At 41.4% G+C, this 18,676-nt stretch overlaps 1 protein-coding gene across 2 annotated transcripts in view; it reads left to right on the forward strand.

The window, feature by feature from the left end:
- pde4ba (phosphodiesterase 4B, cAMP-specific a) overlaps window positions 1-18,676 on the forward strand; it is a 192,986-nt gene that overhangs the window by 13,138 nt on the left and 161,172 nt on the right. For both annotated transcript variants that reach the window (XM_040034990.1, XM_040034991.1), the window contains exon 2: window positions 16,075-16,169. In XM_040034990.1, the coding sequence (XP_039890924.1) occupies window positions 16,075-16,169 (95 nt within the window). The remainder of the gene's footprint in view (window positions 1-16,074; window positions 16,170-18,676) is intronic.

Here is an 18,676-nt window from a genome sequence, read left to right on the forward strand (position 1 = left end):
GGTATACCATATTTCCCTGAAGTCTCGCGCTAACACTTCACAGTGTTGTTAAAATCAAGTCAAGACAAAACTTGAAGTTCTTCTTTCTCACGTGTAACACAGAACAGGAGACTTCAAACAAGTTCTCACTAGTGTCAATACTCTGCTGCCCACTCACTCGCCGTGAATTCTTCAGACAATTATCTGTTTTCTCACAGGTGATTGTCTGTAACAGGTCATTTACTCACATCAAAGCAAACGACCATCGCACCGAGAAGTTAGTGCAAAAACAAAAAGATGAAAGACTGTTTTCGACTTTCTCCTCTGGACGTTACACTGCACACAGCGCTCGACATGTCATACGCTGTTCTGCCACAACAATAAAGCCGCTGAAGGTTTGTGATGTTGTGAAGGCTTATTTTTAATTTCATTTCAGACTTCTCCAAGGGAAAAATTGGATCATTTATGTGAATGTTACCACTAAAAATGGTTGCAGATCAAGCAGACACCCAGACAATCTACTCTGGGTGCTGTGGTAAGCAGCGCCGCCCGCCCTGAAAGGTCACGCAGTAATGGTCAGTGCAGTTTTGTTAGCATCGAAAGGGATCTTTGGAAGGCAGATAGTCGTAAAGTTGTGTCTGTTATGTATATATTCATTTCCTGGAAGGAGCTGGAGGGACTAGATAAGAACTGAGCTCCTGTGCTTAGACTGCTGCCTCTGTGACCTGGTTTTGAATAAGCTGTGCCTGATAACTTGGCCTGTCTCTTGTTTTCTATTTCTCTGTCGTCAAATTAGTAAAATGATTAGCACTACATCAAGTGCTAATATGTAAGTATTACTTCACATGCGATTATCTGAACCCTCACGGGTTTCAATCCCGTTCTACGCCTGGTTCACGGCCCGAATGGCCTGGGGGAAGAAGCTCCTCCCATTGTGATCGCGTGTTAGCGAGCGAAAGCACTTCCCTGACCTCAACAGTGAGAAGAGTCCATCGTTGGGGTGGGAGAGTCTTCATAATCTTCCTGGCATTGGTGCTGCAACACTGAGTGTAAACAGACAGCAGGTCTGGAAGCTCTGAGCAAATCTTCTGTGGAGTTTGCATGTTCTCCCTGTGTCTGCGTGGGTTCTCTCCAGGTACTTCCTCCCACAGTCCACAGACATGGAGTTAGTGTGGTTAGGTTAATTGCTGATTCTAAATGATCAGTAAGTGTCATGGTCCCGGGTCGTTTGACCCAGTGTTTTGAATTTCTTTTAATATTTTGATGTCTTATTGTTTATGTTTAAGTTCATTTAGTTGTCCTAGGTTGCCCTGTTGTAATTGATCGGTTATTAGATTCCCCTTGTGTCTTCGTCCTCTGTGTCCCTTTCAGTATGTGTGGTGTTTATGCAGGTGCTTGTCCTTTTGTTCTCATGTTCCCCTCCTCGTGTTCATGCCCTCTGCATTATGTTCTAAGCTCAGTTAGTGCTCTTTGGGTTTAGGTTTCTCCCGTGTCTTCCCCACTATGCTGGTAGTATCTTGTCTTCGGCGTGCGAGTGTGACAAGTCCCCTGTGTTTACGTCTCCCTAGCTCTGCGTGTTTCCTGTTTTACTTTGACAGTCTTGCGTCCCACGTTCTGTGTGTTCAGTTTGCTTCCTCCTGTCCAGTCATTATGTTAATTCGTCCCAGCTGTGTTGCCCGTGTGTTTCCTTTTCCCTCGTCACCCTCGAGTGTATTTATGTGGTCATTCCATGTGCGGTCGTCTGCTACGTTCATGCCGCATTTCAGGATTTTCATGTATCCATGCCAGGTCTTCATGTTAGGTCCATTCAAGTCTTGTTTTTTGTGTCTCTGCACTTGCGTCCTCCTCCTCGTTCCACACGGTCAGCTGACTGTGACAATAGGTGTTAATGTGAGTGCGAATGGCAGTCTGTCTGTCTGAGTTAGCCCCGCGACAGCACCCTGCCTCTCACCCTTACAGCAGCTGAGACTGACCACTGCAACCCTGAACTGGATAAACAGAAGAAAAGAGATGGATGGAAGGACTAAATGAAGAAAACATGCAAGCGTTTTGAAAACTGAAGATCAGTGTTGCCTTTTGTTCTACTTTTAATCCTGTGGTTGAGCAGCGATGTTGGTCAAACACAAGTTGACCCTATTGCAGATGCATTTTATGTTTAAGGGTCTGGGCAGATGCACCGTATGTGGAGACAGTAGGTCAGTACAATCTGCTTCGACTTTAATTTCTGCACGTTTAAGATGAATTTACATATTTATGTGATCAAAAAATATGAAAATGTATCCAGAACATATTCTATCTGGCAGTCTTTATCTGTTTTTCTTCTTCCCACTGATACAATAATGCAGCATTATATCAACATGGTTTCTACTCGGTGTTCCTGGTCTCCTTCTCTTTATTACGCGCTCGACAGACGGACTGCCCTCGCTTTTTGAGTGTTCGACCCTTCATTAAATCGGCACTACATATGCAAATAAAAGTTTCCCTTTAATTGTCTCAAGAAGCACTTAAAGTATGTCAATGCTCATAGTTTTTAATAAGATTGCACTAACCACAGGCAGGTGAAACACCATCTAGTGCGCTCGCACCTGAAATGACATCACTGACATCAGGGTGAGAAAAAAGGGGAAGACATCAAGTGAATGAGAAATCTAGAGAAAAGTCACTTTGCTAATTAGGAGCTCCCTGAGCTCTGGTTTTCTGTTCTTAGGATGACGATCTCTGTGAGGTGGAAATGAAATCCCCAGTGAGAGCGGCGCCGTGTCTGGAGACAGCCTGTAAACTGGTGATCAGTGATTCAGAAGTGAAGTGTTTTGGCAACTGAAACCATGCAGAGAAGTGAAAACGTGACAGTTACAGTGGTGCTTAGTAAATGAAAGTTTGCAAGACAGTAAGGTGAAGAAAAAACCCCACAGCTGCAGAAAACGTGCAGCGGATCTGTTTCCACTGCTCTGACCTTTTTCTGTGTGTTTTTTTTTCTCTCCTCTACACAATCCTCATGTGGGAGGCTCTCAGAGACTGTAGGCTGCAAAATTATATGAAAAACACGGTTTCTCGCATCTGCGGCATAGATTCAATGTTTTCATTTGTCATATGTCCTTGCAGGGGAAAAAATATTGAAATTATGCACGTGCACCTGTGCAGAATCTGGAGTAAAGTTTTGGTGCTTGCTGTTGCTGTGTGCAGCTGAAGGCAATGATTCATGCACACTGTGTTTTCATCTGAAATGAAAAATAAAAATTCACATCAGATTTCTTTTCTTAATTTAATAATCGTTATGCTGCTAGTAGAGACCTTTTTTTACTTTTAAGCATCAGTCACATAGACCTAGAGACCAGTAGCTAGGTAAGACTCTGTATTCCTTGATGACGACGACACAGTGGATACAAATGAGAAATCGATTCATTTAGCAGCTGTTGGAGGTTGTCGACTGGTCTCTAGGCCCGCACGACACTGAGTTTTACTGTAAGTAAATGTTTTTCATTATAGTTTCACAAAATTCTGCGCCACATTGTGACATCTTGAGGGCAAAGCAATCGCAGCACGAACCATTCCTCTACATTAAACGATTGAATGTCTTGGCCTCTGAAATGACTCACAGAAGCACTTCCAGAGGTAGTGCAAATGATAGTTGTTATTATCACTGTATGACTCAGGCCCTCATCGCTATAGTTGGGATCTAATAAACAGAAAAAGTCGTGTCATTCATGGATCAATGAGCTCTCTGATATGTCTAACCAGGTTAATAACCACAGTCATACTACTAGTATCACATTACCGAATGTCACACAGTGTTGGGAAGGTTACTTTTAAAATGTATTCCACTACAGATTACAGATTACAGAATACATACGAACCCAAAATGTAGTTTGTAATGTATTCTGAATGTTTTGGATTACTTAATATAATGTCATGCTTTTTACAGCTAAATCAATGCACGATTGCTGTGTGATTTATTACTATTACTGAAGGCTACTCGCCAGCAAGCTAACACTGTTAGCTGACATTAGCTGAGGTTAGTTAATAAACTGCTTTCAGAACTGCGCATGATTATTAGCAGCTAGCAGGTTGTTAATGCTATCCATCAAGTATAACAGTCTGCAGTCTATGAACTAACCTCAGTTAAGGCCAGCTTACAGTGTTAGCTCGGTTCAGTAATAGTAATAAATCACAATAATACATCGAAGATACTTAAGTGGCAAATAACCCAGGTAGCTACCACAACTAAAACAAGGTAGCTGCAGGAGGCTAACATTAGTTTTTTAAAATAGCACTTACTTCCAGATGTTTGTTTAGGTTGAAGTCTTTTCAGCTGGGAAGGACGCTCACATTAGAGCCTCTTATTTTGTTTGGGTTTCCAGCAATGTGTGGAATTACCAAAATTAGAGAGCAGATAGCCGAACATATGAAACAGGAAAAGACCGCTGTGTAATCCATTTATTTCAACAAAGTAACACTAACTTCCAATTATCACATATTTAGATGGTAACTGTAACGAAATGCAGTTACTAAAATTTTGTATTTTAAATATTTTAAATGCGTAACGCCTCTACATGTATTCCGTTACTCCCCAACACTTGTGGCAGATAACACTAATAAAGTTAACTGCAGTGCATCAAAGTAATATTACAGAGCAAAAAGTTCAAGGCTGTGGCTGGTTGATGAACTCAGCTGTTCACCATCCCACATGCGCTTCATCTGTCAGTGGTACAGTGGCGTACGATGCCCTTGATATGCTACACTAAGGGATAAACTTTAAGATAAGATAAGATAAAACTTTATTAATCCCTCGGATGGGTTCCTCTGGGAAATTCGGTTTCCAAAAGCACAGCACCGACAAAAGTTACAGAGTTACAGAATAATATATATGTATATGTATATGTATATGTATATATATGTGTATATATATGTATATATATATGTATATATATATGTATATATATATGTATATGTATATGTATGTATATGTATATATGTGTATATATATATATATGTATATATGTGTATATATATATATATATATATATATATATACATATACACACCCAGCACGCCCCTGCGGGCGGTTTATCCTTCAAGCTCGGGTCCTCTACCAGAGGCCTGGGAGCTTGAGGGTCCTGCGCAGTATCTTAGCTGTTCCCAGGACTGCGCTCTTCTGGACAGAGATCTCCGATGTCGTTCCCGGGATCTGCTGGAACCACTCGCCTAGCTTGGGAGTCACCGCACCTAGTGCTCCGATTACCACGGGGACCACCGTCACCTTCACCCTCCACATCCTCTCGAGCTCTTCTCTGAGCCCTTGGTATTTCTCCAGCTTCTCGTGTTCCTTCTTCCTGATGTTGCTGTCATTCGGAACCGCTACATCGATCACTACGGCCGTCTTCTTCTGTTTGTCTACCACCACTATGTCCGGTTGGTTAGCCGCCATATATGTGTGTGTGTGTGTGTGTGTGTGTGTCTATATATATATATATATATATATATATACACACACACACACACACACACACACACACACACACACACACACACACACACACACACACACACACAAATACAGAGACATATATAAATAAAATATACGAAGGGGATAAATAAATAGGAATAAAAATACAAGTGAATTGCACATTTCAAGTATTGAGGTCTATTGCACCATTGACTATTAACAAAAGTATTGCACAAAAGGTATTGCACAGTGAAGTGAAGAGGCACTACAGCTTAGTTGTTCAGCTTAGTGGTTCCCCCTCCTTTGTCCTCCTGTTTCCCCTCCCTCTCCCCTCCAGAGAGGAGTTAAACAGTCTGATGGTGTGTGGGACAAAGGAGTTTTTAAGTCTGTTAGTTCTTGTCTTGGGGAGAAGCAACCTGTCACTGAACAGACTCTACTGGTTGTTAATGGCCGTGTGCAGAGGATGCCCAGCATTGTCCATAATGTCCAGCAGTTTTTTTTTAGTGTCCTTTTATCTGCCACTGTCACCAGAGTGTCCAGCTTCATGCCGACCACAGAGCCAGCCTTCCTGATCAGTTTCTCCAGCCTGGATGAGTCCTTCTTTGCTGTGCTGCTCCCCCAGCACACCACAGCATAGAAAAGTACTCCAGCAACCACTGACTGGTAAAACATCCTCAGGAGCTTCCTGCAGATGTTAAAAGACCTCAGCCTCCTGAGGAAATACAGTCGGCTTTGGGCTTTTTTTGGGCTTTTTTATTAAACTTTTTGAAGGATTTACAGAGCATAGCTTGCATGTAAAGATTGAGTGTACAGTGGATTTGGGAGGACTTTATGATGGATTAAATTATGTTCCACATATTTCACATTTCTTGTTCTTTAATATTAAAAAGACCTAGAAATAAGAATACTCAACAGCTTGGGTTTGGTGCCACATTATTATCAGTGCCTCCTTCATTTCCCTTACACACCAATAGTACTGTATAATGAAACTATTATTAGGTTAAAAAACTATGGAGTGGTCTGGATGTTGTATCTGTAATCAGAAATCATCCTGCAATGCCAGGTCTGGTTTTGGATGATAGGAAACAGCTGTCAACTTTGCAGCTGTATAGGTAATAAGGATTAGAAATCTAATGTAAATGATGACTTGATTACATCCTGTAACATCGGTGTGGAGAGTTTAGGGGTCATTACGAGTGTCCAACACCTGTGTTTTTGCACAAATTAAAGTCCTGTCTGTGCCAGTTTGTACTGGAAATGACTTTATTTATGCATTTATGTGTCACAGTTCAGTATTATGTTGTGTGGACATGTTTCAGATATTTTATATTATGTATGTAAAAATGTATCCTCCATCCGTCCTGCCTGCTCGAGCAGAGCATCAGGAGGAGAGGAGGTGACAGCGTACTGCTCATCACACACAACTGTGTGTGTGTGTTTGTCAAAGTCAGTAGGTTGGTCGTAACAAAACTGCGCCACAAACATGGACAGCAGAAGACTGGTAGAGTGAAATGTTGACAGCCTGTTTCCCGTCCTCTGTCAGGTGCCCACTGAATCAGTCAATCAACAGAACAGTCAGGCAGAGCTTGTTATCTTTGCTCTATTAGTCCGATTCACAACACGCTCTATTGGAGCTCGTTTTCAGTGACGTCGCTTACACACCACAACGTGTGTGTGAGAGGTACGAGATGAGATGTGACAGAACATCTTGTCACATTTTGCTTTGTCACCTGAAAGTGAATCAGGTGGGTTTTTCAGGTTATACCATACTCGACTAATTTGCTGACTGATGGCTTTATATTGCGGTGAATGTCTGAAAAATACATTTAACCCTATATGAATATTCATGAAAAGCAGTGTCACTAGGTGATGACACCTGTGTGGGTCACCGTGGGTTGATACTGGTTTGGGTTCAACATCATAGCCGCTCACAATAGAACAAAGTAAACAGAAGAATAAAATCAAAGACTCAGCAGCACCTAGTCCTGTCGCTCTTAAATCTATTGTCACCTGTTTAGCAGGAGTGGGGCGGGTGGAGGTTTGTCCACAGCGGTCATGTCAGTGGGGGGATCCGGTGTTTCTCTGTGAATGTCACATTCCCGTGGCAGCGTGCTCGCTGCTCGCTCAGATTTTTCGCTGTAGAAAGAAGTTTTCTTCCCAAACAGAGTGCACAGCGGATGCTATGTTTTTGTCACTTTGTACAGAATCAAACTTAAAGTAACGTGAGTACTTCCAAGCTTCAAACGCTGCATCACGCCACATTATCCATTGTTGATCTGCACACGTCTGTTGCTGCCACGGACGTCGCACGCTCGTACGTCAAACAACATCACGGTTTAGTAACGCAGCATGCTCACGGAAAAGTAACAGTAATCGAATTACTTTTTTGCAATAGTAAACCCTTACTTTACTCATTACTTGAAAAAAGTAATCGGATTACAGTGCCGCGTTACTGCCCGTCTCTGATTACAGTACTGCGGTTTCCTGCATTACACTTCTGGTTTCATTTTTCCTCAATAGAGAGACGACTACTTCTCAGTTCATCTCCTGCTTTTCTCAATATTTAACCCAGACGTCTATGTTCCTCCAGCCTTAACCAAACGTTACTATCAAAAAAAATGTTGCAAATCCTTCTTGTCTGCAGCAGATGGCACAGAAGTGCAGGTCTTAGCACTGTTACCTCACAGTTTCCTACCTGGAGTTTCCTGTGCAAGCTTCTCTTCCAGTACTCTGCTTTCTCCTACAGTCTAAAAACATACATGTTAGTTGGTGAGTCGACATATATTCAGCAATGTAAACACTAGCATGTCATGCTATGCCGCCAGCAAGGACATATGTCATCTTGGCTGTCCACTGTTAATCTGATTAGTACATGTAAATGGCCTGCAGTTGCATTCTTTGTTTTCATGCGTTCATTTAAAAAGAGAGCACTTATACGCACGATGCTAGAGAAATATGGCAGCTGCTGGTTGCATTTGTTACATGCTTGAGAGGTACCGCCAGGCAACATATTGATGCCTTGCAGTATTTAGGTATTTGTGGAAGCAAGATTTGATCTTGCCCAGCATTAGGATGGTGTGCTTTAAAAACTAGCTTCAGTGGTCACAATCAGCCTTTTGCTATAAGAAGACTCCTTCCAAAGTTGTGATGTTGAGCTCAGGGTTACCACCACCTCTGCTATATTTTCAGCGTGGCTGCAAGCCAGAGGGAAGACTGTGTCACAGAGAGGTCCGCAATTTTAATGAGGCATGGCATGGTAATTTTACTCAGCCACAATAGTTCATTCTGACTGCTGGGTGAGTGACTAATGTTATTAGCAAAGCACAAAGGAGCCGGTGCATTTTCATGTCGCTCTCATGCAAAGAGCACACGGAATATATTGTTTTGTTGGGGTAATGGAAATCCTGCTAATGTTTGTGTGTGCTTGTGTTTGGTCTCAACACCTGTCTTTCCTAATGCTGTTAATTAGGCTGAAGTAACGCTAATTAGGACCACACACACACACACACACACACACACACACACACACACACACACACACACACACACACACACACACACACACACACACACACACTATTGTGCTACATCCCCTGAGGGTAAAGAGCTAATCTGTGTTCATAAACTGTTTTCTGCATCTGTGCTGCCCATCACAATTTTCAGAAACACAGATTTCCTGTTTGCACTAATTATTTACTGATGGCGAAATGATGAGTTTCTTTATAGAATATATATTAAAGACATATATTATGAACAAATTCAGTAATTATGTAGTTGGAGCCATTGGGATTAATGAGTGCAACTTATTATTAGAGAAATGATTCTCAGGTTTTCCCTCTAAACAACCAAACCCTTCCAAAATACACTGACTGCATTTTGTGTTAAAATGGAAATATGGGCGTTTGTGCATTATGTTTAACCATACCATCAGAACTCTTTAGGATTTACTCTGATCTGTATGGATTCAAACTGAGCACATATCCTCCAGAGCGCTGGCTGTGAGCACAGAAGCCCCGCCCACCTGCTGTTCAGATCTCCTGTTTGCAAGTAGCAGATGAGTTCAGACGAAACCTGGCTTAAAAGGATGGTGGCCTTTAAGAGAGCTGCACAAAGGCCCAATATGCTATAGCATAAAGATTATTTTTGAGCTGTGGATTATGCAAAGCTACTCGTGTGGAGTACAAAAATGAAAATGTGGAGGTGGAAATGCGCACGTCCTCTTCAAAACATCATTTTTTAGTCTCTTTGCAATAAAAAAGTTTGTATGCCCTTAAGCTGTCCTCGATATTAACTCATTTTAATGTTAGCCAACAGTAATTGTTAATGGTCTGCTGTCAAAGTTAGACAAATGACTTTAGATTTTATCCTTCAACATTTATTATCTCTTGAAGGTGCAGAGTGGTGATATGCTGTCGCAGCAGGCCAGAAATAACCGTGTTTGAAGACAACAGCTGAATATGCTCGTTTGTTTGTTTCTTCACCTGGATTAAGATGTTGTGATGTGTACCGATTATATAAAAGTAACGTATCTTGAGGGCTTGTCTTGTCCGCTCGTGCTGAAAGATCATCTGCATCAACGGCGCCATTATCATGTGACATATGTCATCTCCAAATGTCGTCATTGCCCTTGACGCAGCTTAATGCAGGAACAGTTTTGCATATTTGGAAAATGCACTTGAGTTGCTGATTTCATTATAAGCTCTGCAGCCATCAAGGTAAACGGCTCAGAACATGAAGGTTTTTTTCTTGTTCTTTGAGAGCACTCCCAATGCTTTTTCACTTTTTTGAATTTAAAGTGATTTCTCTTCTTCAACTTGAACTTCAACAGCAGTTTGCCACATGGCCATGCCAACATGAAAAAATGATTTTTAGTTATGTTGGAAAAGAATGAATACGTTTTTTAAAGATAATTAAAAAATCTTTTCCTCTGTTTTGAGAGACACCCTCTTTTTTTGAGCTGTGTCACAATTGGTCAGTGTGAATGTCTGGAGTTTCTTGAGTGGACCCGGGCCTTGTCTCTGTGTTGTTAGGTACCTGACTGCTTAGACATGTCCACAGGAAGCTGACAGCTAGTTGTTTCCTGTTATACAAGTCATGGTTTCTGGTCACCAGATCATTTGCAGTGTAAATACAGCTTAAGAAAGCTGGGGTGGGTAGAGCTAGAAGCAGGTTAGCTATGCAAAAGGACTAGTAGCAGGGTCAAACATCTTTCATGACTATCATCCCATCTGTTGTTTGCAAATGGACTTCTTTTTTTTTTTTTTTTTTTTTTTTTTTTTTCTTAAATGACATCAGAAACAGCAGTATGCGACATTACGTGATGGCAGAGCTTCAGTTCATCCTTTGTCTTTTTTTTTTTTTTTTTAAATTTTTTAAAATTTTTTATTTATTTATTTTTTTAATAAATAGGACAGGGGGAATGAATGAGAGAAAGAGGGGGAGAGAAAGAAAGAAAACCAAAGGGGAGAAGAGATAGTGAGAAGGGGGGGGAATAGAGAGAAAAAAAAAAGGAAAAAAAACAAACAAACAAACAAAAAAAAAAACTCCTGGGTCACCTGTATGGAGAAAAAAAAACAAACAAACAAAAAAAACAAACAAACAGAGGAGACAGCAAACAACAAAGAGCAACATAATAATAGAGAAAACAAAGCACCATCACAATAAACTAGCTAGTCATAGATATCAATAGTTACTAAATAATAAACGATATTGTGCAGCACGCAAGATAGACAGCGCACAGTGTGCTTTGAGGCAGCAGCCAAGAAAGCTTTAGTCCGCATCTGTGAATACCCGTGTGTACACCTGTGTGCATACCTGTGTGGATCAGCATGCTTGCATTCCAAAGGTTTCTCCATGTAACGATCTGCTAGGGAGTGTGGGGAGCCACAGCCCCGTCCTCCAGGGCATGAAGCAGGTATGGAGGAGATCAAGACTCCAGACATCCAGAGGCCCCCAGAACACAAGAGACCAAGGAAGACCAACAGAGGGGCAGCCGCGCCACTGTCCCAGTAAGAGCTGAGGAGAGTCCCAGATGAGGGCTCACTCAGCAGCCGCGGAGCAGAAGCCAGGGGGAGTTGCAGTGACGCGCCCGTGAGCTCCGCCGGCAGCCAGCTGTGCCTGAGTGACCGAGCCCCAGGCCGAGAGGCCGGGGGCACCCCACCTCCGGAGTGGCCCGAGCGAGCCCCAGGCTCCAGGCCCCGATAAGCGGCCGCCAAGGAGTGAGCCGGTGTGTACCCGGACGCCCACCCCCAGACACAAAGAACCACCAACGCACCGACACCTGAGGGAGTCCGCCACTGGCAGGGGAAGTGGTGGTGGGTGGAGATAGGCCTCCAAACCTTGGAGGGCCTGAGATGTCCCCAGAGAGGTGGCGTCTGATACCCAACCTGACATATAGACACAGACATACAGGCACACACAGACACAAACATCCATTCCCACCCTCATGCTCTCATATGCACTTATTCCACACTCAACCAACATGGAGACAGACATAAAGAGACGCTGTACACACGGTCACACTCCCCAAGCGTACTCTACGAACCGGGTCTAGGTACCCTTGCCCCTGGAGGGGGGAACTGCACCCAGACCCAGGTGGTGTTACCCTTTTCCCTGCGGTGGGGAGAGGCAAATGGACTTCTTTAGGTTTGTGAAGACATTTAAGTGAGGTCCAGGTAATAAACCCCTAGTACAGGCTGTCGCCTTTGGACCCTCCTGAGGGTAGGGTTGGGCGATTGGACGAATATATCTCACATTGAGTGCATTTATCCAGTCTTTAAGTGATGATGTGACGAACTCTGCTTCCGGGTCCAAACTACTTTGTGTTTATTAAGGGTGTTGTGTTTTCAACATGTTTTAATGCTTTGTATCTTGTTCTATTTAATCCGTTTACAGCATCCTGCCAGCCTCACACTAACTTTTATCAAGTGGAAAAAAGTTAGCGTTCATCCTCCAGCTTCACTGTGTTTATGCTATGCTAACATAGCTGTGTCGCTAGTGATCTCGTAGCACATCATTATATACCAGCTAGCCCAACTTCAGTAACCCTACAAACGTCACTGCTGTTTAGTTTTCTGTCTTCATTTATGTTGGAAGTGATAACAGAGCTGTACGTTTTCATTTTCTCAGAAATCTCTCAGTCAGAACATGCTATATCATGTTTAGGTGGAAACTAGCGAGCTAACTTCCTGCTAACTTCTACCTCTGTTAAATTTAATAAATTCTGTTTTCATGGATGCCTGGATGTTAAACTTAATTGTTACACCTGGTAAAGCAGCAAAGCTGATCATTTATTATTATCGTTTGACTTTGGGACCTGAATCGGAGTTTGGACCTGGAAACGGCTAATGACATCAGACTTAAAGACCGGATAACAAAGTATTGCATCATTTTTATTTCCCCATAATAACGATCTCATAATGATCCCTCTTTAGATCCGCAAAACTTAAATATCATAATATAGATAGTATATTATGAAACCACCTAGGAACAGACTAAAATGACATTTGATAAAGTACAGCAGGACACAGGGAGGGGTACATGTTAGTGGTTAAAACAAGCGAGCTGGAGAGCTGTGGAAGCTTCGTCCTGTTTTTTTTATCCATAGATTTCCCAAACAGACATGAGAGTTTTATACTAATCTTGTAATTGAACTCTTAGAAAGGAATAGAATAGTCTTATTTCTGCACAGAAATACTTGATCTAGTCTTCTTCACTGTCTCCTCTGTTTCACAGAATCATCTGTCTCGCTTGCATGTAGCTCTCTGCACTTCTACACCTTCATCTTCATCTCATTCTCCAAACACCTACTCGTGCAATTTTGCCCGTCCTTTTAGACATCGTCTCCTCACAATTCTCGTTCTTTTTCTCTCTGTCTGCCTCTCCCTCTGTGCCCATTTTCTGTCACTACTGAAGCTCATCTCGCTGTCTGCCAATATCCTGGGAACAAAAAAAAAGAGAGACCCTCCCAGGTCACTTGAGGAACAATTCTTGAGGTTTTTTAACAGCTACTTGAATTGTTCATTAGAGAGACTCGATGACTGTGGAGTCTATCTTATCTGCTGCTTTTGAATGATTAGAATGGGGGAATTAAAGTGTGCCAAAGCATTAAGGCTGTTTTGGGTTTCATTAGCCGGTTGGTTCATTAAGACGTCTTACCAAGAGGAACAATTACAAAAAGAAAAACTGTCATTTGCAGAGGAAAGAGAGATAACTCACAAAGATTAGCAAGATTATTTGAAAAGATCAGGTAATGGCACTGATTAGCATGTGCCTTATGATTCCCGTGCATGCTCCAACGCCTTCGCATGAGTTTGCAATCATTTGTCTACCATTCAGTCACTTTGTGCACATTTTCAAACAAACTGTTTGACAGAATTAGCACTTTGTCTTTTTAGATGAGTACACCATTTTTTTACAGACTTAAAAAGTGGTGAGATACCAGCACTGCTTTTAAAGTAAGGTTGTGTAATGTTATTACATAATGTTTAAAATAATATTCTAACAGTGGGTTAAAAGCAGAGGCAGGGTGTGATTTGTGGAAAAAAAATCAGAAAGGCTGATATTCTTGAAACATTTCAAAAACTACCGTCTGCTTTACTGTGTTGGAGTATTTATTATTTAGTGCTGCTGTCAATGCAGTGTAGAATATTAAGAGTTTAAACCAAAGTTTTACATCCGTCTTATCCGGGGTTGCGAGCGGAGCTGTTCTATCAAACGCTTGTAAGAATGTTTCAATCTCTTTAATTAAAATTTAATTAATTAATTTGCACAATATTCTCAGTGTTGTCCGTTGCTCTCCATAACACAGGGGATCTAATCAACCATAACACAAAGGCTTAAGTGATATTTTAACAGAATAAATCCCCCTTCAGACAGCACCACTTGAGCAGGTGTGCCACTTAACGTTAATATGAGATGATTTTAGTTGCGCAAAGAGCTGCAAACCTAATAAATTAACAAAATGAAGTGAAGCATTTTAGTAGCATAAGTTTGAAAATGTGATCATCTTCTTGAACTAAGACAACACTATATTCTCGCTCCTCACACAAGGAAAACAATCTCCTTTGGTGAGAGACTTGTGCCTAATTATTCTGCTTTCCTGTGGAGGGGCGGTCGTCTGGGGCACGTCACTCTTCTTTGCCTGCAACATCTCTCACCATCGAGAGGTCTAACTCGTGATTCATACAGTGAGCGACGGTCAGGTTAGGGTTGAGTGTGACAGCTGCTCTGCATTAGCCCATTATAGCAGCTATGCCATCAGTTGCAAGGCCAACAACCTGGAGGCAAAACATTTCTTCAGAGATGTTTGTATGTAAATGCTCTCTCGCATAATGTTACAGATAATAATCACAGTCCATGAATATAATTCAGTGGGTTTAAACACTACGCTGTAAAACTGTCTCCTGTGTGGAAAAAGTGATGGCCTACATTTTTGTGCAAACGTGCTGCAGCTATCCTACGGATGGCTTTGTGTTAATATTTGTAATATCTCTGTATCTGTCGCTGTTGATAGAAGCGAGAGAGACAGAAGCTAGAGTCATGCTGACATTTATGGCGCTTGATAACAGTGAAAAGCAAAAAGATGGAACCAGAAATGAGCTAAAAAAACATATTTTAATTTAGTTAAAGCCAAATTTATTGTATGTGTTGTGGTATTGTTTATGCATTGTATTGGGACTGTTCCCATTTTTATCCCAAGTATCCGTGACATGACGACTGCAAAGCAGAGGCCTAATTGCTCATAACATGTAAAAACATCTGTGTGGGTGTATAGATTCCAATAATATATTTTAACAATGAGTGTGTATGTATGTATATATATATATATATATATATATATACATATATAGAGAGAGAGAGATATTTGGCATGCAGCCAGGAGGCAGCCTGGGATCGAACCACCGATCTTCTGATTAGTGGCTGACTTGCTCTGCCACCTGAGCTACAGCCACCCCATGATTAAAGAGCTTGCTCATGCTGGTGGATTAACGATTAAAGAAACATAAAAAGTGATTTAGGTAATTATCAATATTGTTAAATTAGAGAAGCTGTGGCATAAACCTTAAACCTCTGTGGTGGTCTAATAAATTTGTTAGACACGATCTGTATCTTGTCTCTTGTAAGAACTAATAATCTTCTTCATTTCATCCTCCTTCAACACCAAATTTCAATTTCAATGAAATTTGAAAATTGGTTTTATTTGTTTTCTACATGAGTCAGATTTTATTGGAGGACTCGGGGGATCGTAGGAAACGCAGATAAACAAAAATCAATGCATCATTAGAGCCATCGCGTCGACACAGTTGCCAGCCAGTTCCTCTCTTGGTCTGTTTTTTATGGGAAGAAAATTTTGCACATTATTGCATGCTGGTGCTACTGCGCTGATGCATGACACTCATAGGAGCTATATTGAGGCAAGGCTGTTTCGACTGCTTTGCTTTATTTTTCTCAAACAAAGATGAGCCTGAATCCTAAACTCATTGTTGGTGCATGTGTGTTTGTGTACAGGTGACAGGCACAAGCAGTAAAAACGTGTGTTTTTTTCTTTAAAAAACATGATCTCTGAGTTACTCCTAATAAAGTATAGATTATTATAACTGGATGTTTCCAGAAAAGACGAAATGATAATTCTCTCTATTTGTCTTTTCCAGGTTTGCACGTGAAGCTGCTGTGTTTGGACAGCACGAGAGATACTTACGGAAAGATGAGGAAGAGCAGGAGTGTCCTCACAGTCTCTCCCAACAATGTAAGTCGGCATGACCCCAAAATATCTCAAAAGGTGCGCGATAGTTTGCATATAACACACACGCCAGGCATTTATCAAGCAGCTTATGACAGCTTGTGTCACTGCAGGGTTCACTTACCTTGTGAAGAATGAGCTATAATTGCTGTTTGGGGTAGAGACCTAACAAAAGACAGGTATTACTGTGGTTATTGGTATTTGTGACAAAGTCACGAATCCGATTTCAGTTTAGAGAAAGAAAAAGAGACTGATTAACAGACAGAGAAAATACCAGAGTCCAAACAGCTTTATTGAAGAGTGAGACTCATGAACAGTCGAGATGGTGAATGAACAAATCTGCACATGTTATGTACCAGAGTTTCCATGTAGTTATAATCTTTGTTCTTAATGCTTTTAATGCCCCACTCTGTGCACGCTCCCCCGTGTTTTGGCAGCTCCTCTCTGCTTTGCCGTCTCTCTCCTGTCTCTCCTTTGTTAGCTCCGTAGCTCCCGTTGTGCGCTCATCTTTTCTTCAACTTCCAACTCTGAGTTTGTTCAGGCTCACAGGCATGTAAAACTAATAACTCACAGACTCACTCACATTCTGCAAATACAGCTGTTGCTAATAAACTCTTCCCCTGACTTAAATATATGGATGGAGACCCCTAAACTTGCTCTGGGAAAATATCTGGAAATGCAACTATGATATAGTGATGTTATAAAATTAAACCAGTTTTTGAAGTTGAAGGAAAAATCCAGGTCATCGTTAAATATGGGAAAAAAAAACCAACCTGATACATGGGATGCAAATTTAGAGCTTTAAAGCTCTCCCTTTCTCCATTCCACCACAGCCATTTGCATTTGAAAATCAGTTGAGTTTACTTGTAGGACACGGTCCTGGGACGGAGCACGTTTAGCACCTAAGCAATTACACAGTACACTCGTACTGTACAGATAGGCAGATTCATTTTGTGGCTGTAGGTGTTTTTTTGCTGAAACATTTCATAGCTGAAGGTGTGGGTGTGCATTACTCAGACTCTCTGAGTCTTTATCTTTTGCTCTCTGTGTCAGTTTGAAAATTGTGTGCTTTACTGCTTTATCGAAATACATTTGAGTTCTTGTTAGACTTCCAGTGAATTACATTCAGGAACACAGCGTGGGGAGGAGGGAAATGGATTCTGGGTGTATAAATATTTAATAATATTATTGGGAGACGTATTACTGAAATGGAAGACAAATGTGAAAATGAAGAACAAATGACACAGCTGTCGGCTTTTTTTTTTTCTAGGCTGATGAAAACTGGGCAGTCTGTAATAATTGTCCACTGAAATTAAAACTGAAGTGTCCATCTTTTATTCTTAGATTAGCATCATTGGGATGCTGCATATGCAGCCACAGTAAAGCAACAAGTCGTCATAGGCACGAACGTCAATCGCAGCCGGTGACCAAAGATTTCAGGAGGTTTTTACCGACCGGTTAGGGAATTCATGTTTTTCCCGAGCATGAGGTGGTTACCACAGGTTCACTGACCAGTCTGTAGGTTAGTGACTGGGACTTTAGAAGTAATTTTGCCATTTTTTTCTCATGGTTACCAGATAGTCTAGTTCGGTGTTTTTGGAGCCACGGCACATATTTCACATTAGAAAAATCACACAGCACACCACCACCAAACAAAAATGTCACAAAAAGCATGTAGGGGTGACGCCACGAGTTTGAGACTCCTGCCATTGATTGTCATACGTCCAAGACGGCAAACAGGTTCATATCACATGGTTGATGGTCATGCGTCCACAAAACCTCAACAGAAACCATATATCCTTGTTCAGTATCACCACATATGTGTCTTATGGTAAAGTACTGCTTGGGTAATGGGTAAGCTGAAATATAGAAATTATATAAATGTTGTGAGAGAGCTCAGAGCAGTTATCTCCTGGTTTTAGTTTTTATGCTAAGCTATGCTAATCACCTCTTACCTGTAACTTTAAAGTTGATGCCCTGACATGAGACTGGTATTAATCTTCAAATATCACTCTTCATATGTTTCTAGGCAAAAAGTCCAAAAAATGTCACCAGAATCAGTTCAGGTCTGAAGTTGTCGTGTATCATCAGCCGTGTTCTTACAAGTGAAAACGCTCATATTTGGTTTGAGGGTGCTGCATGAAGCAGAATTCATGTAACCACGTTTTTGTTCATTTTAGTAGCTCTTTTGCTAAATGGAGCAATTTTAGATTTGCAACCAGTGACCAACAAAAAACCAACGGACAGTAGAAGATGGTGCTGTGTGTAAGATGAAGGGCGACTGTTTAAAAAGTTCAAATGAAAGGAAATGAATTAAACAGAGCATAGAGAACCACAACGATGACTCATGTCTATATTAAATAACAAAAACAGTACACGTTATTGTTCCATTTATTTCTGACACTGCCCCCTGGTGACAGTACACCGAAACAACATGTAGACCAGTCATTTTCAAACTGTGGCACGCGGGCTCCCTCTAGTGGTACGCGGGAAGTCTCCCAAAAAATGTTAAG

Source organism: Simochromis diagramma, unplaced genomic scaffold, assembly GCF_900408965.1.
Source record: "Simochromis diagramma unplaced genomic scaffold, fSimDia1.1 OVJJ01000816.1, whole genome shotgun sequence".
NCBI classification, from domain to species: Eukaryota; Metazoa; Chordata; class Actinopteri; order Cichliformes; family Cichlidae; genus Simochromis; species Simochromis diagramma.